General features: G+C 54.4%; 3 protein-coding genes and 1 non-coding gene across 5 annotated transcripts in view; 2 read left to right on the top strand and 2 right to left on the bottom strand.

Annotated features, from left to right (window-relative positions):
* SLC7A7 (solute carrier family 7 member 7) overlaps nucleotides 1–22,357 on the top strand; it is a 90,855-nt gene that overhangs the window by 7,102 nt on the left and 61,396 nt on the right. The window lies entirely within an intron of this gene.
* On the bottom strand, nucleotides 2,080–10,522 carry REM2 (RRAD and GEM like GTPase 2). Of its 2 annotated transcripts, XM_081830780.1 has the most exons (5): nucleotides 6,346–10,522; nucleotides 4,742–5,083; nucleotides 4,446–4,519; nucleotides 3,542–3,749; nucleotides 2,080–3,136 (listed from the first exon to the last, which is right to left on the bottom strand). In XM_081830780.1, exons 1-5 carry the CDS (start codon nucleotides 6,446–6,448, stop codon nucleotides 2,841–2,843), a joined length of 1,023 nt encoding a protein of 340 aa, XP_081686906.1. In that variant the 5' UTR covers nucleotides 6,449–10,522; the 3' UTR covers nucleotides 2,080–2,840. The 2 variants fall into 2 exon arrangements, with proteins under 2 accessions (XP_081686906.1, XP_081686904.1); XM_081830778.1 differs by having other exon boundaries at nucleotides 4,446–5,083.
* On the bottom strand, nucleotides 10,683–16,304 carry LRP10 (LDL receptor related protein 10). Its single transcript, XM_006741258.3, has 7 exons — nucleotides 15,694–16,304; nucleotides 15,241–15,285; nucleotides 14,583–14,718; nucleotides 13,529–13,719; nucleotides 12,392–13,409; nucleotides 11,935–12,064; nucleotides 10,683–11,805 (listed from the first exon to the last, which is right to left on the bottom strand). The coding sequence occupies exons 1-7, from the start codon at nucleotides 15,725–15,727 to the stop codon at nucleotides 11,218–11,220; spliced, it is 2,142 nt and encodes a 713-aa protein (XP_006741321.2). The 5' UTR covers nucleotides 15,728–16,304; the 3' UTR covers nucleotides 10,683–11,217.
* On the top strand, nucleotides 21,229–21,332 carry LOC115936669 (U6 spliceosomal RNA). Its single transcript, XR_004072071.1, has one exon. It is a non-coding gene; the product is annotated as a U6 spliceosomal RNA (small nuclear RNA).

Consider the following 22,357-nt stretch of genomic DNA (forward strand, 5'->3'; position numbering starts at 1 on the left):
CAGGGCTTGGGGAGCCTGGGTGGCTCAGTTGGTTAAGCATCTGCCTTCAGCTCAGGTCATGATCCCAGGGTCCTGGGATCGAGTCCCTCATTGGGCTCCCTGTTCAGTGGAGAGCCTGCTTCTCCCTCTTCCTCTGCTGCTCCCCCTGCTTGTGCTCTCTCTCTTTCTGTCAAATAAATACATAAAATATTTAAAAAGTAAAGATGCAGGGCTCCTTGTTCAAAGATGTTCAAGACCGCGACAGCAGTGCATCAGACCAAGCATGGGGTGCTGTGTGACGCAGCTCATCATTTCCTCTGGCTCCTCTACTACCATCTTTACGGGGATTATTCTCATAGCTGTGTCTCTCACCCTAACTTGTTCTGAATTTCAGACCCAGCTGTTCAGGGAGCTGCTGAAACTCTATATGGATGTTCTTCTACCATCTCAAATTCAAGGGTCTCCAAAATGGAGCCAGTTACCCACTTCCTCCTCTGCCCCCTAACACCCAGTTCCTCACCATCCTCCTACCACCTGAGACTCCTGCCTGCACCCAGCCACTCAGTTGCCAAGTTCCACCAATTCTGATTCACACCCCTGGTGCCTCTCCCTGCCACCACCGTCTCCCTTGGGATGGCCCTTCATTACCCTCCATATGTATTACTGTTAATCACCCCCTTGATTTAGCTCCTCAGGCCTTGCCTCCACTGCTCCAATCCATGCACACCTCTCCCAGCCTCCTCTTCCCAAGGACCATCCTGATCGTGTCACTTTCATACTCAAGGACCTTTGGTGACTCACTGTTTGCAGGCTTGGGCACAAACTCCTTTGCTTGCCATTTAAGGTACTTAAAAGTAGGGTTCTAAACCTCCATGCTCATCTCCTACCCCTCCTCTTAATGTCCCTGAGGTTTCAACCCAATGGTAGAACCATCTGTCCTTCAATGGGCTGAGTGTGCTTTTTTGCATGTTACATTAGGAAGTGCTTCTGTTCATGGTCCCCAGAGTTTAGCCCTGGCTATTCCCTCATAGCCACATAATCTCTGGCCCATTCACCACAGCCACTGCCCATGGCCCTGCCCATCGTGTCCCCTACATTTCTTCTAGCGACCTTCTTCCTCTTCTCCTTACTAGAAGGGGAACCTTGGATGCAAACCTGGATAAAATCATTAAGTATCAAGCAGATACGAGTGGGATCCCCGCTCTGGTCGCTTCCTGACCTCAAGCAAGTTACTTAAACTGTTTCTTCTACAATAAAAGGCACAATAACACCTTATATAGTCATTAGAGAATTAACAGAGAAAGCAAATAAAGTCCTAAGGATAACGTCACTATTCATACTATCGTCTCATAACCACCCATGCTGAGCTGGTCCCCCTTGGCTCCTTCCCAGCTGCAGGGATCAGGAGACATCTCATCCCTCTTTCCATCAAGTTCTGGGAACCTGGGTGGGGTGGAGTGGAGGCCTGGCCCTCAGGTGCTCAAGTAGCTGTGCTGTAGTTTGGGGTGAGGGGAGCTGTTGCCTCTGCTCTCTTTGTTCAGACTCGTGGCTCAGGCAGCAGTAGGCGTGGGTGTCCCCAGGGGGAGGCACTGACAGCTTCAGTTCTCACACGGGCTTTGCAGGTGACAGTTGGGGTGGTGGGGGCCTGCCAAGGGAGGTGCGGGCCATCATCATGCCCCAGCTGATGGGTCTCCCTGGTAAATGTGGGCCCCACCTGAAACCAGCCCCACCTGAAACCAGCTGGGGGTAGCTCTGGGTGCTAAATGTAGCCTCCAGCTTACTCTGCAGCATAAGGTGAGGTAAGGTGATGAGGTCTAGAGTCTGTGGATTTGGTCCCGTTGTGTCAGTAAGTTACTAAAACTTCTAGCAATTCTTTGCTTCTCTCCGGGTTGTTTGCTCATCTGCAAAGGGATCAGTTCGACCCAGTTATCTCTGAGGGCCTGTGGCTCCTTATCACGGACTACGCCAGGACTAAGTCAGTTCTGGAGCCTCCGTGGAGATTTAGGTTCCTTGCTCCTCTGGTCCTAAGCTTTGTCTGTAACTGTTTCCATCTACAACTATCCCTTCTGTGGGGCTTTTGAGAACAGAGTCAAAATGAGCAAATGTAGAAAAGTTCTTTATTGAAAAGGGAAGGGTGGCTCCCTTGCTGGGGCCTCCTGGGCCCTGGCCAAAAGGGGCGGTGCCACCTGCTCAACTCTTCACAATGGCATCTGAAGGCAAAAGTCTGTCCAAACCTTACCTTTAATAACCTTAAAAGGGAAGTGCCGCGGTGTGGTGGTGAATCACAGAATCAATTCTGAAAAACAGCACTTTCAGGCCCTTGCCTTTAAAAACTTCTTAAAGGCAAAGTGGACAAGTGCAGCAACTAAGAGCCAGCACGTTTTAGGAAAAGTCTCAAAGAAGCATCTCCGTGTCTTTACCTTTAAGGATTTCTTAAAGGTGAGGCGTATCGGCGCAGAGTACAAAGGTGAACTGGAAAGGGGTCTACAAAGCACTTTCCAGTTCTCGCTTTTAGGATCTCTTTACAGGAGAGGTGGTCAAGCGTGACTTAATAAAAGTCAAAATGGCTCGCGGAACTATAGCCCGTCCTGCCCTCCAGAAGCCGCCTGGCCCTCCGGCCGCACCGCGTCCGCCCGCAGGTCTGCGTCCTCGCCTTCTAGGCGCTCAGGGGCGGGGAGGTAGCCAGGGCACGCGCGGTGGCGGGGCTGGGGGCGACGCGCGCCGGCGGCTGGGCGCCCTGGGCGTTTTTGGTTTCCTAGACGGTCTTCGCAGAGGAAGCCGGACGGGGGGCGGGGCGGGGCGAGGGGGCGAGCGGAGGGCGCGGTGACCATGGCGACCGCGGTGACCATGGCGACCGCGGCTCAGAGCACGGAGAGGTCGTGACACGACCTGGAGCGCTGCTTGAAGAACTTGGCGTTGCGCGGCACCAGGTTGGCCAGGAAGCGCTTGGCCTTCTTGGTGAGGCTCTCGCGGCGCGCGGGCGGCGGGGGGCCGTCGGGGCAGCCCCACTCGGGCCGCGGGCCCCCGGCGCGGCTCCGGCCCCGCCGCAGCCGGATCTGGCGCACCGCGCCCTCGAAGAGCTCCCGCGTGTTGTGGTGCAGCGCGGCCGACGTCTCGATGTGCTTGCAGCTCAGGGTCCCTGCCAGGTGCCGGCCCTCTGCGGGAGGGGACCGGTTGAGGCGCCCGCGGGCTGCACTGGGCCCGGAGCGGGGCGGGGCGGGGTGGGGGTGGGCCGGGGCGGGGGGGCGGTGGTGGTGCCCCGGGTGCAGCAGAAAGGGGTCGCGGTCGGTGAATCTCAACGGAGAACAAGGCAGGGATCACGTAGAGGGCGGTGGTGGTGCCAAGGGGAGGAGAGAAAGGGGCCTTGGAGAAGAAGTGAGGCCTAAAGAGAAGGGGTTCTCGGGCCCTAGGCATGGGCATTGAGAGTCTGCCCTTAGCCTGCTAAAGGCTAAAGGCCGTTGTTTGTGCACCGGGAGGGTAAAAGGGCCCTGTGGAGAGGAGGCGACCTGGAAGGGAGAGGGTCCCCTGAGATTGCAGGTATGATGAGGTACAGGATACTCACCCTCCAGTGAGACCTCCCGGGAGCGGGCCAGGTCGCTCTTGTTTCCAACGAGGATGACAGGGAGGTCGTGATGGGGCCTCCCAGCCCGCAGCCTAAGTAGGGTCTCTGGAACTTTGGAGAAGCTCCGTCGGTCGGTGACTGAGAAGACGATGAGAAAGGCATCCCCGGTCTGAAGGCAGTGGTCCCGCAGCCACCCCCCTGCGTCCCCCTGCATATGGGCAGAGAGTGGTGGAATGTCAGGGCTGGAGGCGTGGGAGCACCTGCCCAGCACCTGCATCTCAAGGATGAGGCATCTGGATGTGAGGGAGAAGCCACCTGCCTAGGACCGCGGAGCTAGTTAATGGCAGAATCTCCATACCCTGGAGTGTGCTTGTGGAGGAGTGGGTGGTTTATAATGTGAGCCCCACATGGGAGAATTGGGGACACAGCCTCCTAGATTGGGGTAGCCCATCCTACTTTCTTATGCTTAAGTGCTCATTGTAACAGTGAATGCTCTTCAATTGTATGTAATCTGGCCTCTCATTTCTATGTAGTAACCATGTATGTTCAGATATTCACAAATCCTCACTTTTTCCCCTTCCCTGATATTCTAGGCCCTGAGCTCTTGTCCTGTCAGATCAGACTCTTCCAGACTGGAAAATGTATGGATGGGATTGATTTCAGGGTATTCAGCCTGGCTCACAGCTGCAGGGTTTGTCAAATTCAGATCCTAACTTCCCTCTGGGTCAGAAGTCCTGGAAAGAAAGCGACACTCAGTGCCATGGCATATGCATTGATGTGGGCCTTTGCTCTGGGAGAGGATACATGTGAAAGGTCAGGTTCTAGTACGTATTGGAACCAGGGCCTACAGTGCCACCAGCCTTCAGCCACGCTCTGCTCCTCCCCAGCTCTCCTAGGTTCTCACCTGTTCCCAGATGTCATAAACAACTAGAGTCACTTCCTCCTTATCCACCATGATGCGTCTTTCATAGGTGTCCTCTGTTGGGAAATAAGGACAGGGAATAGAGCCCGTTAGGAGGCTCCCCAACACTTGTGAGACCTGGTAACCAGGGGCACCCCCTCCAGGGAGGTAGCCGCAGCAAGCACTGGAGCAGTTTCTCTTAGGTTCTGGCCTCCAGGGGCTGCTCATGCCTTGAGCTCTTCCATCCCTGACTAGGGCTCCACAGGTGCCCTTGACCCTTACAGGGCTCCCCCAAATACCTGGGTTCTCCGGCTCATGAGCACTGTCTCCCTGGAGACCACCGAAAGTGCCTGCTAGGGTGCTCTTGCCCACGCCGCTCTCCCCTACCAGCATGACCTTGAAGATGCCATCCTTTTGGGTGGGGCCTGCCTCCCCTGAGCCCAAGGAGTCAGAGGAACCAGAGGATGAGGCTTGAGGTGGCCAGTCAAGTTCATCTATGGCCTGGGCGCGCCGCAGCTGGTGCTTGTAGGGGACAGGCATACTGCCTCTTCGTCTGGGGGCCCCTGGGGCAGGAGGTGGCCCACCCCGGTCCAACCCTGCCAACAGCTTCTCTGTCTTCTTCAGCAGTGAGGCATCTGTTTCTGGGGGGGGCAAAGAGAAGGAAGCTATGAGTGGGGGGTATGCCTAGCCATCTGCAGAGGGCTCAATCCTGTCTGCTCTGGTCTCAGAGCCCCAGTGGATGACCATGACCCAGAAGGAGCTGAGAATATTTGGTCTGACCTCTGACACTGAACTCCCCCAGAACCCTGCACTGGTGGGTCTCAAAGGAGCCGACTGAAGGCTTACCTAATGTGGTTCCAGCCACAACCTGTTCAAAACGTGCCCCATGCAGGGGCGGCATGCGTGCGCAGGCTCGCACACCCACTCAGGCCTCACACTGACACACAGGCACACGCCCAGACTAGGCCTCTGGCCTGGGGGGCCTGCCCCTCCTTCCACCAAGAGGCCCTGTCTTCTACTGCTTTTGGAACAGGTAGTCCCCCCAAATGGGGAGGTGTGAAGGGGACGAGAGGCTGCCGCTGCTGCCCTGGTTCTGGGGGGTGGGTAGTGGTAGAGCCAAAAACTTTGTGGGGAGGCTGTTCCCAGGGAAGGGCCTTTGCTCCTAAAGATGTGTTCGTTGGGCTTCCCCAACCACCCCCCCAGCCGAGTGTGAGAAGAGCTGCCTCTTATGGCCCGGTAGGTAGGTGAGCATCCCCCAGGGCATGGTTGTGTGTGAGAATCTTTTTGCATCTCTGGCAGTCCCTGGAGTCCCAGAGAATCTTCTGTGAGGTAGAGGGAGGGAGGGAGTGGGGGAGAGAGCGAGAGCGGAGAGCGGGAGCATGAGCGAGAGGGAGAGTGACAATGCATGGGTCAGGGTAACTGGAGGAAGAACGACAGACACAACAAAGGGGGATGGCGAGATGCTGGAAATAGCCTAGGATCAATACTTGGCTGGCAGCCAGGGCCTCCAAGAGCCAGTGAAACCCTTCCAACAGGTCCCCAGGGCAGCCCCCAGCCCGTGATTCCCAGGCTGGTGGGCTGCCCCTTCCCTTTCCCCCATCCCTCCTGCCCATCCCAGCCTCTTGGGAATGAGGCTGACCTAGGGGCTGAGCACCAGTTTCCCCAGCGAAGCCCTGGGAGTGATGGGGGGAGGGGGCGTTTGGGCAGCACCCCCGCTGCCCCCAGCCCAGCCCAGCCCAGCCTCAGTCCCGGTGTGAGCGGGAGGCTTCCCCACTTCCTGAGTTGCTCTTCCCCTTTGCTGTTTGGGTTCAAGCTCTGTCAACCCTCAGTTCTGACCTCCCCACCAGAGCTTCAGCTCCCACCCCCATGGTTTCAGCTGGAACCTGCCCAGCTCAGCCCTCACCTGGTGTGGGTGTCCCTGGGGGGGAGGCCCGGTGGCTGCCGGAGGGGCAGAGTGCTGTGGTTTCTGTGTCCGTGTCCATGTCGGTGTCAAGGTCCGTGTGCATCGGTGTGCGTGTGTGTGTGCGTGTGCAGCCCCGCGGCTTGCAGTACCCACTCCCTCACTCAGCAGCACTGTCAGCTTTTCCCTTAAATACCACCCCCATGCCCTCCTCCCCCCCCACACCTGGGGAAATTGTTCCGCCCCCTGATGAGGTCACACATGCTAATGAGCAGTGATGTCAGCGGGATTCCCTCCTTTCTGCCTCCCCCTTCCTTTGTGTCGCTTCCCTCTGGGAGCACACACACTGCGGAGTCTGGTTTCGACCAGAACGAAGTCAGAGGGGCAAAAGAGACGGGTTCAGAGAAGCGGGGTGAGGGCTCAGCGGGTAAGGGAGCGGAGGATGGCAGGAGGCAAGGACCCAGGCACTGGGAGGTCTTTCTCCAGGAGCGGGGGACTGTGCATCATTTGTCTGTGGACTCCCCGCCTCCGAGCCGTGTCCAGCTCAGAGTGGGTGCTCGGTGGCTACATGGAGGGCCTAGAGGCAGAAACCAAGAGATTCAGGGTCACCCTGGCACCAAGCTTCCCCATCACCCTCTCCTTCCCCATACCACCCCTTCTGGGCTAAAAGACCCATCATGGTAGCCATTTCCCAACTTGGTCCCTAGGCAGATGGGGGCTCTGAAGAAGGAGCGATGGCTGCCTGGTTCGGGCAGCTTCATTTTGTCACTAGGTTCAGGCGGGTGCAAACCATGTGGGGACTGCCTCCCCTTCTCTTGTGCCCTGCCAGGCCCACCAACCTAGTGCTAGGGGAGATTGAGCTAAGCCCTCTAGAAGTTCCCTATCCCCGCTCTCCTGCTCGCTGGGGCACCACCAGCCCTCCAGGGCTACACGACGATGTCTACCTCTTTGTGGGAAGCCAGGATGGCTTTACAGCTCCTTTTCTGCCCGGGTCCCTTTCCCTTCAGGCTCCAGCTCGTCTCTTTTCTTCCTGACGCTGCAAGCACCCAAACAGACCTTCCAATTCCCTGGCTTGTTCTCACCCCGTGTTTGTTGCCAGGTGCTGCGCTAAGCACCTTCCTGCTTTCTCTCCTGTCATCCTCCTGACCTGAAGGCTCAGAGTGGTAGGTGGCTGGCCTGTCCCCAGATTGATCGTGCAGTTGGAAAATGGGGACACCAGGATTCCCACCCTGATTTTTCCAATACCAAAGACTGTTTTTCATCTGCGATGCTGCCTTCTTTGTCTTAAATATTCCAGCTGTCTCCTATTATTGGGAACGGTCTGTATGCTAATCTTCAGTGGGCTCCTCCAATGGAAGAGACGAAGAGTAATCTTGGACTGATGTGCACTGACCACTTATCTGGAGGTGAACTGCAGGGCAATGTTCGGGGTCTAGGGGAGACAGAAAGGACTCCTGAGCAACCACCATACTTACGCACTTTACTCAGTGGAGACTCTCCAGTCCTCAGTCACAGCCCACTTGGCCTTCCTTATTCACAATTTCAGTATGTCCCTGTGTGTTCCCATACATTTAGAGTAGCAAGGGACCCCTGAAAGCCTGGTAGCAAGGGAAGTAACGCTACAAAAAACTTTGAAAGCAGTCAGAAACATTTAAAAAGTGGTTGGAGGGCATTGGGCAGAAAGGCAAACAGCTTCCCTGACAGTGTTACAGCCTCTAAAGATTGCTATAGAGAGGCCGCTGGTTTCTGGGAGTGATCCTCAGCTCTCCAGAAAAATGTATATTCTATCGCAGATGTGCTGAAGAGGAGTATGTTTAGAATGATTTCCTTCCAAAATGAGTTTTAAAAGTTTTTAATTGTAAAGGGGTGAGCTTCACGTATCTGGAAAACTCACTTAGGTGGTTGGATTCATTTCTAGGATACTAGATGAGAGTGAGTCAGGGCACAGCTGACCCCGGTGGGACTCAGCCAGCCTTGGGTCCTAGGAGCAGGCTGGGTTACACCCTGAACCACCGTCTCTCTTGTCCCACTAGTAAGAGGTTGTGCACTGGCCTCTGTCCCAGCTTCCTCAGGAATGGGAGGTCCTGTGGAATGGTGGGGCAAAGGTGAGATTTGGAACTGAACCAACCCAGGTTTAACTCTGCGTCTCCGTCGAGGCTGGGCTAGTCTCATCACTCCCTCTGGGACTGCTCCTGAACCTGTGAATTGGGTTGATGATGCTCATGGCACAGCCTTGTTATGAGGGTTCGCTATGCCTGAAAAAGGATCTGGCACTGGGCAGGTTACCCAACTCTCTTATGCTCCCACAACCTCAGGCAGTGTGGCTGGAGGTCCCTCTCCCCTCCCAGCAGGGCCTGGAGCTTGGTTCAGATCGATTCTCAAGGACTGAATTCTGGTCTGTGCTGTTATCTCAGATTCCCAGGCTGATCTCCATCTCATGCTGAGAACACCTCCCTCCTCCACAGCCAGAGCCTTGGCAAGAGTCCCACACCCTGATACTGGGTACTTTGGATGGTGGTGTCTCTGTCCTGATAGGATGTGAGGTGGTTCCGTTTCTTTTTCCTTAGGCCACGGTGCAAGTAAACTTGGGTGACTGCTCCCCAAGGCTCCACCTCTCCTGGGTGGGACCCTCTTAGTTTCCCCATGCTGCCTGCACAAGGCTAATCCCCTGTCTCCACCAACCTGGGGCTTCACTGTGCCTGACACAAGTAGTGTTACCCCTTGCACCTTCTAGAGCATACACCCAGCACCTAGAGAAACTTCTTTTAGACTCAGGAATCCAGACACACAGCCCTTTCCAGTGAACTCTACCCTCAGGTCTTCCCCCTCTGGCTTTCTGAAGCATTCCACCCTGAGGAGCATTCTTTTACCTTAAATCTTTGTCCACATTCAAGTTACAAATACCACCAGGAGATAAAAGGTCTGGAGCAGGACAAGGGATGAAGCTATCGGCTGAGGGTTTTTTTTGGGGGGTGGCTATGAAGAAGAGAGGAGCAAGGGAGAGGCATAGACCACTGATGGGGAGGTGTGGGAGGGAAATCAGCACTCCCTGCTTCCCTGGGCCTGACACGGGGGGAACTCAGGGACTGTTAGCACTTGGGAAGGCCCAAAGGGGTTAGAGTACACAAGGATGGGGATTTCTGAAGGCCCTTTCCCAATCTCTGGAGAGGGTCTGGAGTGAAAGGAATCTGGCTCTTTCCCAAGTCAAGATCCCATGATCCCACGACTATACCACATTCACCCTCTGCCACTTCCCTAGTCTCTTGCTCCCTGGGAGGAGGAACATGCAGTTGGTGCTAGGTGTGAGGATGCTAACAGGCTGTGATCAACAGGGCCCCTCCACCAGGGGGTGGGAAGAGGGCAGGCCTGCCAGGAAGGGTGAGGGTGAGCCTGACGGGAGTCTGCTTCTGTTGGGGAATGCCTTACTTCCGCTTGTAGGGCACCATGCCCACCCCCATGGACTCCGACTGTATCCTTTGTCGCCGTTTTCATTTCAAACTCTGGGACAGCTTCTGTCACTTCACTCACCAGAGGCTGGGCTCCAACGTTTCTCACAGATTATTCCCTCCTCCATCACCTTCTCCAGCTCTTCAACTCCGGCCACTGCTTACACTCCCGCCCCTTTTCTCAGGTCTGGGGTCCAGCCTCCAGCCCTAGTCCTCACAGCAGCTTAGTTTGCTTATCCTGTGGATGCTCACCCTTCCAAGAATCCACAACTCTATTCCAACTACTGACAACATTCTTTAGAGTCTAGTTTGAGCCCTCTTCTAGGAAGACCCTTTGGATTTGGTCAAAGTGATGCCAGCATCTTCAACCCCGAATGTTTATGATTTTTCTCTCGATTTATCTTTGTCTGCTCTGAGGCATCCTGGCTGAGAGTTCATCTGTCTTGCCTAAGCCAGACTGTAAGTGCTTGGTGGGGGTGGAAGGTGGAGGCCAGGAGTCGTGGCTCCTATGTTCCACTAGGGACATTCTGCTTCTGTGATCTGTGCTCTGGGAGGACTCCATAAATGAGAACCTTCCAGCTACAGGGCCCAGCTGGCTCACCAGACTTCTGGCCTGGCGGTGAGTAAAGAGGCTTGGTGCTTACCGCTGGTGTCACTCACTGTAGAGCTGAGCCCCAGGGGGGTAGGTGGGGTTGGTGGAGAGAATTGGTCCTTAGGGTTCTTGGAACTTTCTTACCCTCTGAGCGGTATAAAACCCAAGGGTGTGTGGTTAGTAGGAGGAGGGCAGGAGTGGGAGGGCAGACCAGAGGCCTTGGTAGGGAGGAGCACCGTGAGGCGAATATCAGCTGAGATGGGTAGAGACAGGGCTCTGGTCATAGCTCATTTACAAAAATCTGAAATTTCTTGTTCTTTTATTTTCAACCTTGACTTGCTGGGCAATGACCTAGCTATGGGACAAAAGCATTTTTTGTGCTCTTTTTATGAGCCAGGCCCCGCAGGAAGGATCACAGTTGGCAAAACCTCAGGCTCTGCCCAAATCCTTCCCCTGGGGGCTGGAGGTCTCCAGCCAACTGACATTCTGGTGCTTAAAGGCCACTTTTGGGGAGGGGTTTCGTAAGGATGGAGTGTCCAGGCCCATGACCCTTTAAGAAATTTACTTTTTAAAAACAGCCACATGAGTGGTGGTGGTGTGGGGAGACGGTGGCGGTAGAGAGACTGTGGTCTCTGGGCATGGCAGAGGGAGCTCTGTGGGAGCCCTTTCCCCGCCTGAGAGATACCTAACTTTACAGCAGCTACACAGGGTCAACAGGAGGCTCACCAAGGCCCCTCAGACGGAGGGCCAGGGAGGGAAGTGGGGGAAGGGAAGCTGAGCTGCCCTCTAACGGGTTGTCGGCACTGCGACCGGAGCCCCCGAGGGCGCCAGGTCACCTCAGGCAAGCAGTGGCTCATCCTCCGCTTCCACCACCCAGAGCCCTGGCTCAGCCAGTGGCAACAGAAGCACATCATCTTCGTCCTCTGGAGACAGGGCTGTGGTATGGGGTTCAGGTGGGGTCCGAGTTGGTCCTGAGGGCCGAAGGCTAGGCAGGAGGCGGCCTCGCAGGGCCTGCACCACTCCAGACAACAGTGACGGCTCTAGGGGCACGGAGGGCAGTGGCCCCGGGGCCTCGGAGACAGTAGCGGGGGCCGGAGACGCGCTGGTGGATGGAAGGGGAGCCTTGACAGGCAGCGGGGGTGCTTGTCCCCCGTCCTGCCCACCCACCGCGCCCCCCTCACGGGCCGAACCTGTGTTGCCATCTAGAGCCTCAAGGGGAGCGGCAGAGGGGGTGACCTGGGATCTGGTCTCAGGGGTCCGGGCTGGGGGGTGGGCTCGAGGAAGCAGGCCCCAGCGGCGGAGCCGGCGCACGAGCCGGCGCACAGAGCGGCCCCGCGGGCGGCGGCGGGCACCTGAGGCAGCCCCTGGAGTCACGTCCTGGCGCAAGATCTGGAGCAGCGAGCGCAGGTTGCCGAGCACTGAGTTCTGCAAGGACAGGAGGCAGGGCCCGGAGTCAGAGTTGTGGCGAGGGCCAGGAGGCTAAAGAAGGACGGTACGGCGGCAGTGCCCCGGGAGGCTTGGAAGCAGGAAGGACGAGGCCTGGGGGTCACTTACGTCGTTAGGGTTCTCCGTAGGGAAGTCCTCTACAGGCGGGATGGCGCCCTGGGCAATGAGCTGCCCGTAGGAGGGCGGCGCCTGCTGCTGCACAATCTCAGCCTCCATCCGGGACAGGGGGGCGAAGATGCTGGAAGGAACGAGGGCTGCTCAGCCACAGGCGGTGCCAGCCAGAGCAGCCTGTCCTAGCCCGGACGCGTCTCTTCCCTCTGCACCCAGGCCAGGACGACTGAGCGATGCCCTGGCTTTCCCAAAAGTCACCTGAGGTCCCCTCCTTCCTTGAGACTGCTTTCAGCATCTAGCCCCGTCCTCTCCTCAGAGGAGCACCCTGTCCCTCCCGCTGGACGAGTCCGGGAGCCAACCCATAAGCAGGGCACCAGAACCCGGCCCCGGCGCGGGCACCGTCATGGTCTCGCCCTCGGTCCGCCCGGCCCGACGGCTGGCTGCACTCACTGACCTGTACTCCTGGGTGCGAATGGCATAGAGCTTGCAGGTGCAGCCCAGCGCGATGACCAGCAGCAGGCCGCACACCAGGCTGCCGATGACGGCGGCGGTAATGACTTTGCGGGGCAGGGCGTAGGAGCAGTCCCACTCATCGCTGCCGTCGGCGCAGTCTGGCTGCCCGTCGCACACCCACGTCTCATACACACACTTCTCGTCCCGGCAGCGGAAGTTGCCGGGCTGGCAGTGCCGGCAGCGTCTCTCGTCCGCTCCGTCGGCGCAGAAAGTCTGGTAGTTGCAGCGGTCGGCAGGCAGGTAGCAGGCGGTGGCCCCGGGCGTGCCGGCCGCCCCGCAGGGGAAGTGTCCGGGCGGGCAGCTGGGGCAGTTCTCCTCGTCCGTGCCGTCGGCACAGTCCCACGAGCCGTCGCAGCGCTGCGCCTCGCTGTAGCAGCGCTCCCCCAGGCCCTCGCTGGCCCCCAGGCTGGCGCCCAAGCCGCAGGGTCGATCCCAGGGCAGGCAGTAGCCCCGCACGTGGTAGGTGGCGTTGAAGCCCCGGCCACTGCTCCAGGCGACCGTGTGGTAGGCCACGGTGGCCTGGCCCGACAGCGTCTCCACGGTGACAGCCTTGCCGTTGCTGAAGTGGGTGAGGCTGCGCAGCAGCCGGGAGGGCCTGGGAGGCCCGGGGCCATCATACACGTGTACGGCGTCTCCGTAGCCCAGGTCCAGGGCCGTGAAGCGCACGGCCAGGCGCCGGCCGTCATGGGGGTCCAGCAGCCAGAGGCAGGACTGGGGGTGGGAGGCCGAGGCCGGGTGTGCATAGCCCGGGGAAGAGAAGACCCCGTAAAAGTCTTCCAAGGTGTGATTGCAGGGGGGGGTGGGGACAGGGGCCGGGGTCAGGTCGGGGAAGGGGTCCGAGCTGCAACCTGCCTCATCAGAGCCATCGCCACAGGCGTCCACGCTGTCGCAGCGCTGGGCCAAGGGCACGCAGCGGTGGTTCAGGCACTGGAACTCCTCGGGCAGGCACATCAGCCAGTCTGCAGGAGGCACCGTGGAGAAGGGCTATGAGACACGGGAGCTGGGGGCGTCCTCCCCTCCTCCCTGCGGCTTCTACTACCTGTTCTACTAGTCCCAGACACCTCCCTGTCCAGCATACCTTGGCTGTAGGAGAGCAGGAAGCCCTGGCCCATGGGTGCTCTGGCCCCGGCATAGCTGTAGGTGATGGTGACGTTGCCCCCAGGCAGCTGCAGAGGGCTGGCTGGTGCCTCACACAGGGAGAGCCGTGGCTGGAGAGGGGAGCGCAGGACTAAGCGCTCTGAGCCACAGGCCAGGTGCAGTTTTTGGAACCTACAGGGGTGGAGGAGAGCAGGACGTGAGCTGTTTTTTGTTTTTTTTAAGATTTTATTTTTAAGTAACCTCCACACCCAGTGTGGGGCTCGAACTCACAACCCAGACATCAAGAGTCCCACGCTCCACCCACCGAGCCGGCCAGGCGCCCCATGGACTTGAGATAGTCTTGACCACCGCTGGCTTCTTCCTCTCCCAATGCTGTCAGGTCTCTTCTACCCCAAGAAGCACAAGCCCCTGCTCATCCACAATCCAAATCCAACAGCCAAATGAACTCAGCCGAATTCCTTCACAGTCAATGGCAGTAGTCCTGACAGAGGCCAGTAGCAGCATGGCATTCTGATCCCTCCGCCTCTTCCCAGACTATCCTCTTTGCCCTTTCTGGGTAAATTCACGAGAGTGAACTCTGTGAAGCAAATAGCCAGATACTTAACATGGGCCCCAACCCTATGGTCCAAGGTCAGAGGAGACTGGGGAGACTTATACAGCTTAAAAGATCTGGGGAGGCTGAGGAAGGTTCTACGCTAACTAGGAATAGCTTCTGAAACCCAGGCGAGGATGTGCAATGGATTGAAGGACTCCTCGGAGCAGCCACATTGGAGCCCAAGGACTGTTTCTAGAGTGCCTGCTGTCCTTCAGAGAGGACCAGAATCCAAACTAGATGTTGGCCCCAGCTCGGCTCCAATTCACTGTGTCTGGGCCAGAACAAGCCAGGCTTTTAGGGCAGACTCGGCCAAATCAAATTCTACTCTTTCTCCCGTTGACAGGGATGAAAACTCCATGGAGAAGTAGTTGCTGAGGGCTTTCCCATGGTGAAAGAGGGAGGGGGACGGAGGGTAATAGGGTCTTGCCCTGCTTCTCACCTCACTGTTACGGTCTGCTCCCTGCTCCCCAGGATAAGCCAGGTGCAGTTGGCAGGGGCGCTGCGGCTGTCCCGGCCCAGGGGCCTCTGTAAGGTGCCCTGCACTTCCAAGAGCACTGCCGGAGGGTCCTCACAGGCTGGAGAGAGAGGAAGGTAAGGACACTGGTTGAGAGCCCATTACTGTCATACCCCCTGCCCCCAGGCTTGAGGCCTCTAAGGGCCTGAGCTCTTTAAGGAGCAGAGAAAGCCCCCCTCTCCGTCCACACACCCACACCCACACTCTAGAATCATAGTCTTCAGTGGACCCCCTTCTTTCCCACATTTATTATAGCTTCACCTTAAGTATCAACACCACAAACGATCTGAAGTCTGCTTTGTGCCAGCCACCGGGCCAGGAGGAACAGGAAATACTGTCTCTACAATCAGGGAGACTACATCTGGCTAGGGAGATCAACTACAGATATTTGGAAAAAACCAAAATAGTACATAACAACCAGGTGAGAGCTCACACGGGGTCTGTTTCCCCGTTTGTAAAATAAGGATGGGTGATCTCCACTCTAAAACTATGACAGGTGCCAGAGGAATTCAGGGAAGAGAGAATCCTCATGGGTCTTCTCTTACTACCAAGCCCTTGGGGCCCAGGGGCATCCTCTACTCACCAGGATTTGGGAAAATGATCCGGTCTGGATGTGCCAGAGCGCCTCCTAGAGGAAGAGCGAGAAAGCGCAGGGGAGTGAATCGCCCCTAGTTTTCTTCACCTGAGCAACTCAAGGAGGAAAGGTAGCCATCTGGGACTTCCGGGTAGTTTAAGGGAAGGGGCAGTGGAGCTGGGGGACGCTGCGCAGTGTGACCTCGAAGGAAGGTACGGCAGTACGGCCTGGGGGGTGGGCATGGCGATCTAGGGAAGCCCAAGGGAGGATGAGGGCTGAGGGGAGCGGCGGGCAGCTTCCCCGGGGTCGGGGCAGGCAGCGTCGGATGCGGCGGCAGGGGCTGGGAGACACCCGCAGGCAGGGGAAGTGAGGGGCGGCAGAGCAGGAAGGCAGTGAGTGTCCGGGCCTGTGACAGCCCTAGGGGCGGGGTGCCGGGTGAGTAGTCTCGTTTCGGTTTCTTACCCAGGAGGAGGAAGAGGAGGGTGGTGGGCAGCATCCTGAGCCGTCCGGAGGTGCAGGAAGAATCCCGGAGCTTCTGTCGTCTATCCAGTGGGGAGGCGGCGCCGCTCCGGGCGTCCAGGCCCCCCACTGCCTCCTCCCCGAGGGGGCTGCATGGCCCGGGCTCCCCCACCCGCGCTCTGGATGCCAGGGCTGGGGGCGAGGAGGGGGCGGCCGTCCGGGAGCAGGGGCGGTGCCTCTCTCCAACTTCGGAGTTGTTTTCCCCGGCCGCCGCCGCGCTCTCTCCCGAGGCCGGCTCCCGAAGTCCCGGGACTCGGTTCGAGGCCCGGCGCTGGAGCGCGCCCTCGCCTAGAGCCCGCCCGCAGGCCGCGAGCGCTCCTGTCCAGGCCCGGCCGCCACCTGCCGGGGCTTGAAGCCACTTCCTCTTCGGGCCAAACTTTGCCGACGGTCAGCCCCCAGGGCCGGCCCGGGCGCCGCACAACTTCTCCAGCGCGTCCAGCCGGCGGGACGCGGCAGGGGTGCGGGGGAGGGGGACGGGAGGCTCGGCCCAGCTCCCCGGCCCTCGCCCGGGCGGTACCCCTGCCAGCCCAGGGGTTGGAGGAGCCGGGGCGGAGGGAGGGGGCGGGTGACGAGCCTGGCCCCACCCCTGCCAATCAACGCGCGCGCCCCGCCCACCCGCTCGCCTTAACCCCTTTCCGGCTCTGCTGGGACTCGTCAGACCGGCCCTTGGCTAGGCGCTCTGCCTCCGCTTTGAACTCTGCTTTTTTTCGGTCCTTTCGGGGTGGCACGTTTGTTACAGGACACGTTGGTCAGGGGACCACTGCTTATTCCGTCACTGTCATGTCTTTCCTTTGGACCCTTAAGCTGTCAGTACTTTTCTTGTTCCAGTGTCTGAGATCCGGCAGCGCTTTTTGTCGTGAGCCTCTATTATAGCAATTACCACACGGTGCTATAACTATTTGTTTACTCCTCTTTCCCGCCTCCGCCCCGCCCCTTCTCTGGAAGCAGAAACTTCCTGTAGGTTGGGGCCTAGACTGTTTACCTTTGCACCCACAGGGTTTCTTTCCTGCTGAGACACAGTAAGAATTACCAATAAATGTACCTTCGCCACTTGCCGACTCTGTGATCTTGAGAAAAACACTTAACATCTCTGTGCTTCTTGATTGTAAAATGGGGTTAATAGTGCTGACAGTTGTCATCAACATTTAGGGAGGTAATGCAAGTTGAGCATCTAGGAAGTGCTCTGTACCTTGCAACAATTATTATGATTAGTCACAGAAGATCTTTCTTATTTATGTGGGCTGCTATTACTTCTTATTCCTGTGGTACTGATAGGTAATATTAGTAAATAGTAACAATAGAAGAATTTGCTCTTTTAATCCTCCTCACAGTCTTTGTGAGGTAGAAGCTATTGTTACTTCCATTTTACAGATAAGGAAACTCAGGCATAGAGAGGCTAAGGATTTTGCCCAAGGTCATAAATCTAGTAAATGCTGAAACAAGGGTTTGAACCTAGGCGATCTGCCCTGGACAGAGTGTACATTTGGATCCTTACTACTCTCTCCTCTCTACAAATGGTACAAAACACTTTTTTATCCATGACATTTGTTGTTGGCATCCGTTTTGATATTTTCAAAATTGGAACCATAGCAGGGCCTGAAGCCATAGAGTTGGTCATAAAAAGGCCCTTCTTCCACTTGGACCTTGGTCCCGTGTCAAGGGATTTTGGTCCCTTGGTCTCTCTGTGCCCTCTGCTGTGCTCCCTCTCTGTACTCCCTCTCTGTGCAGCTCTAGGGATTAATGAGGAGTAAAATAGGATCCGGATTGTGGAAAAGGATGTCGAGCAAAGGGAAGCAGAGCTAAGAGGTTGGAAAAATTAAAAATATTTAAGTTCTAAAAGTGATCATGGAGGTTTTAGTTGAGTGCTGACTATGTGTTCTCTATGCTTGGTGGATGCCTGGAATTCTTTTTTTTTTTAGATTTTATTTATTCGTTTGAGACAGAGAAAACGAGCAGGGGGAGAGGCAGAGGTAGAGGGAGAAGCAGAAGCAGACTCCCCACTGAGCGGGGAGCCAGAGGACAGTCATGAGATGATGAGATGTGGGGCTGGATCCCAGGACCCCAGGACCTGGAGATCATGACCTGAGCCAAAGGCAGCCGCTTAACCATCTGAGCCACCCAGGTGCCTTGGATGGCTGGAACTCTTAAGACTTCATTTGAACTTCAGGGAGCTTACTGTCTACTTGGAAAGAGAAATCAGATACACAAATGAAAGAAGCCAGAGAGCCATGAGGAGTACACACGGGAGTGGGCATGTGGGGGAGTGAGGAATTTAGAAAGTAAGTGGAAAAGGTGGTAGTGAATTGGAAAGAGTTGTGGGATGCAGGGAAAGGAGGAAGGGAGCCCATGGTCTGGGATGCCCAGTAAATGAAAATTTGCCAAAAAATAAAGTCAAGATCTAGACTGTTGGGAGCAATCATCATCATCAGGAAGAAATAGCACTAGGGTAGAAAAGAGTTTCATTCTATAAGTATTTGTTAGAGTGCCTTCCAAGTGCAAGGCACTAAACTAGACAGTGGGGGTTCATATTTAAGAGTGAATTCAAGCCCCAAAACGATAGGAAAAAACTAAAGAGGACATAGTTGCTTAAAATGAATTTAAGTTTTAATTAATCTAGTGAGTTTAAGTGTCCGGGCCCATATAAATCACATCCTAGACCATCAGGTACATTTAGGAATGAGCCTGTGGAGATGTTCTTGGAAATCTTTGAGGAATTTTGAGAAATAGTAGAAGTAGTGGAAAATGGGCAGATGTTTGGCTTTCAGAATGAAAGTATCTAACTTTGGTAGACTGCTTGCCTATGGCAGGCACTGTTCTAAACACTTCACATGTATTATCTCAGTTAATCCTCACCACACCTCACCCCTAGGAAGTAGGTGTTATTTTTGCCCTCCTTTTATAATTGAGGAAACTGAGTCATAGGTCAGATAACTTGCTCAAGATGAAACTTCTAGCACGTGCAGGAGCCACGGTGCTATGGTCTGAATGTTTGTGTCCCCCAGCCCCCAGATTCATATGTTGATTTCCTAACCCCAGAAGATGATAGTATTAGAAGGTGGGCCTTCAGGACATGTTAAGTCCATGAGATGGAGCCCACAATGGGACCAGTGCCTTTTATAAAAGGGGCCCTAGAGAGATCCCTCCCTGTCCACTATGAGAGGACACGGTGGGGAGGTGTGGCGGTGAACCAGGAAGAGAGCCCTCACTAGCAGGTGACCACGCTGGTGCTTTGATCTTGTGCTTCTCAGTCTCCAGAACTGTGAGCGATAAATCTACCCAGTTGGTGGTATTTTGTTATAGCAGCCCAAATGGCCTAAGACAGAGGCTTGCTACTGAGAAGTTGGGGTGTTGCTGTAACAAATGCCTAAAAATGTGGAAGTGGCTTTAGACCTGGGGAATGGTCAGAGGCCAGAGGTGCATGCTTAGAGAAAGCTACCATTGCTGTGAGAGGACCATTAGGGGCGATTCTTGTGAAGGCTCAGAAGGAGAGAGCTGTATAGACCTCAGTCTCCTTAGATTACCTAAGTGGTAGTGCACAGGATGTGGATAGAAATATAGATGGTCAAAGTCACTCTGACTGGGTCCCAGATGGAGATGAGGGACATGTTAATTGGAAACTGGAGGAAAGGAGATCCTTGATATAAATTGGCAAAGAGCTTGGCCGAATTGTGTTTGTGTCCTAGTATTTGTTGGAAGGTAGACCTCGTGAGTGATGAAATTGGATATTTGGCTGAAGAAGTTTCTTTTTTTTAATTTCTTTATTTTATTTTTTTAAGATTTTATTTATTTATTTGACAGAGAGAGAGAGAGCGAGAGAGGGAACACAAGCAGGGGGAGTGGGAGAGGGAGAAGCAGGCTCCCCACTGAGCAGGGAGCCTGATGCGGGACTCGATGAGGGGCTCGATCCCAGGATGCTGGGATCATGACCTGAGCCGAAGGCAGATGCTTAATGATTGAGCCACCCAGGCGCCCCTACATTTTTTTATTCTTTTTAAAGTAATCTCTATACCCAATGTGGGGCGCAAACTCACCACCCCAAGATCAAGAGTCACATGCTGTACTGACTTAGCCAGCCAGGCACCCCAGTTGGCTGAAGAAATTTTGAAGCGAAGTGTTGAGGAAGCAGCCTGGTTTCCCTTGAATACTTGCAGTAAAATGCAAGAAGAGAAAAATGATTTAAAGGGGGAATTGTTCATCAAAAAGGATGCAGAACTAAAAACTTGGAAAGTTCTTATCACTATCTAATATTCTATATATATTTTAGTCATTTATCATGTTTATTGCCTGCTCCTCCCACAAGAATGTAAGTTCCTGGGGCGCCTGGGTGGCTCAGTCATTAAGTGTCTGCCTTTGGCTCAGGTCATGATCCCGGGGTCCTGGGATCCAGTCCCGCATTGGGCTCCTTGCTCAGTGGGGAACCTGCTTCTCCCCCTGCTTGTGCATTCTTTCTCTCTCTTTCTCTGGCAAATAGATAAATAAAATCTTAAAAAAAAAAAAAAAAAAAGAATGTAAGTTCCTTGGGGCAGGGATCTGTTTGTTTACTGGTGTATCCCCAGTGCCAAAAACAGTGTCTGATAAATGTAGGTACTCGATAAATGTTTGCCGAATGAATGCCAGTCCTAGGCATCACACAGATCACATCTTTTAATTTGCGCAACTACTCTTTCAAATATTAGCCCCATTTTAAAGATGAGGAAATGCAAGCTCTGTAAAGTGATATAACTTGCCAACTGCCAAACTAGTAAGTTGTAAAGCCTGGATTCCCACTTGGCTTGTGTAACTCCAGAGCCCTTGTTCCTAACCATCAAATGATACTACCTCTCTCTGTTCTGGAAGCTATGTTTTAAAAGATTGATACAATGGGGGCGCCTGGCTGGCTGAGTTGGTGAAGCACAAAGCTCCCCGGGTTGTGAGTTTGAGCCCCACATTGGGTGTAGAGATTACCTTAAAATAAAATCTTAAAAAAAAAAAAAAAAGATTGATATAATGAATCAATCTAGAGGAGGGTGTTAGGACTGGTGAGGGGTCTCTAAGCCATGTCATATGATAAGCAGTTTATGGAACTAGAAAGTCTTTTCACCTAAAGAAAAGCTTAATTTGAGTGAGGGATTGAATATATGAAAAGTAGATCCAAATATTTGAAGAGCTATAGCATGGAACAAGAATTTGTTTGTTCTGTGCAGTCTGAAGGGCAGAGCCTGGAATTAAGAGAGCAAATAAGGAAAGTCAGTCTATTCCCTGCTTGAGGCACAGAAGCTGAGGGTACAGATAGGGTTGATGCAGAGGGCAGAGGTCCTGGACCTTCAGGATTCCTTGGCAACTCTGTGAATTTCGCATATCTTCCCAGAAAACAAGGGCAAAGAAGCTTCTAGAAGCAAGTTGTGTTCAATGCTAACATGAGGCCAACACAGTGAAAGCAGAGAGAAAACCTCAGGTGGGAGGAACGCGGTCATGAGGGCCCATTCAGGAGAAGTTTCAGTGCTCAATTTGTCAGCACATATACTAAAATGGGAACAATACAGAAAAGATTAGCAGGGCCCTGTGCAAAGATGACACAAATTCATGAAGTGTTCCATATTTTTATTGTACACCTAAAACTAATATAACACTGTATGTTAATTAAACTTCAATTGTTTAAAAAAGATTATTTGAGAGAGAGAGAGAGAGAGAACATGAGCAGTGGGGAGGGGCAGAGAGAGAGGGAGAAGCAGACTCCCCGCTGAGGGGGAAGCCCCAAGAAGAAGATAAAGATGGGGCTTGATCCCAGGACCTGAGATCATGACCTGAGCAGAGGGCAAACATAACCTACTGAGCCACCCAGGTGCTCCCCCCTTTTTTTAAAGGAGAAGTTTCAGGGGCGCCTGGGCGGCTCAGTTGGTTGGGCGTCTGCCTTCTGCTCGGGTCATGGTCCCAGGGTCCTGGGATGGAGTCCGCGTCGGGCTCCCTGCTTGGTGGGGAGCCTGCTTCTTCTTCTCCCTCTGCTGCTCCCCCTGCTTGTGTTCTCTCGCTCTCTCTGTCAAATAAATAAATTAAAAATCTTAAAAAAAAAATAAAGGAGAAGTTTCAGTAAATGTCTGGGTTGCCTCCACAGATGTGGAATTTAGCTTAAAAAGAAATGACTGATTGGAAAAAAAAAAAAAGAAAGAAAGAAATGACTGGTTGGGGTGCCTGGCTGGCTCAGTCAGAGAGCATGCCACTCTTGATCTGGGGGTTGTGAGTTCGAACCCCATTTTGGGTGTAGAGATTACTTAAATGAATAAATAACTTTAAAAAACTTTAAAAAAATGACTAGTGAAGGAATGCAGACAGCTGTTGAAAAACTTTAGCTTGACAGAAAAGGGGGATATGAGGGAAATCATTCAAGGCTGCAGCAATATCCAGGAGAGAGCTTTTCAAGATGTGGAAACTTCTGTGTTTGAAGGGAGTGGGGATTAAAGACCCTGCCATATGGTTATAGGAGCAAGTTTCCTTACACTTTGGAAAGAATGAGATGCTGGGTTGGAGACACACCTCGGAGGTTTGGAGCAACCTCAAATCATGTCCATTTTGGGGGTGTCTGGTAGATTACAAAGTTAAATACTAAGATGGTTTTGAAGATACTTAGTAT

This window comes from Leptonychotes weddellii, chromosome 9 (genome assembly GCF_054177405.1).
Source record: "Leptonychotes weddellii isolate Sample4059 chromosome 9, ASM5417740v2, whole genome shotgun sequence".
Classification (NCBI taxonomy): Eukaryota; Metazoa; Chordata; class Mammalia; order Carnivora; family Phocidae; genus Leptonychotes; species Leptonychotes weddellii.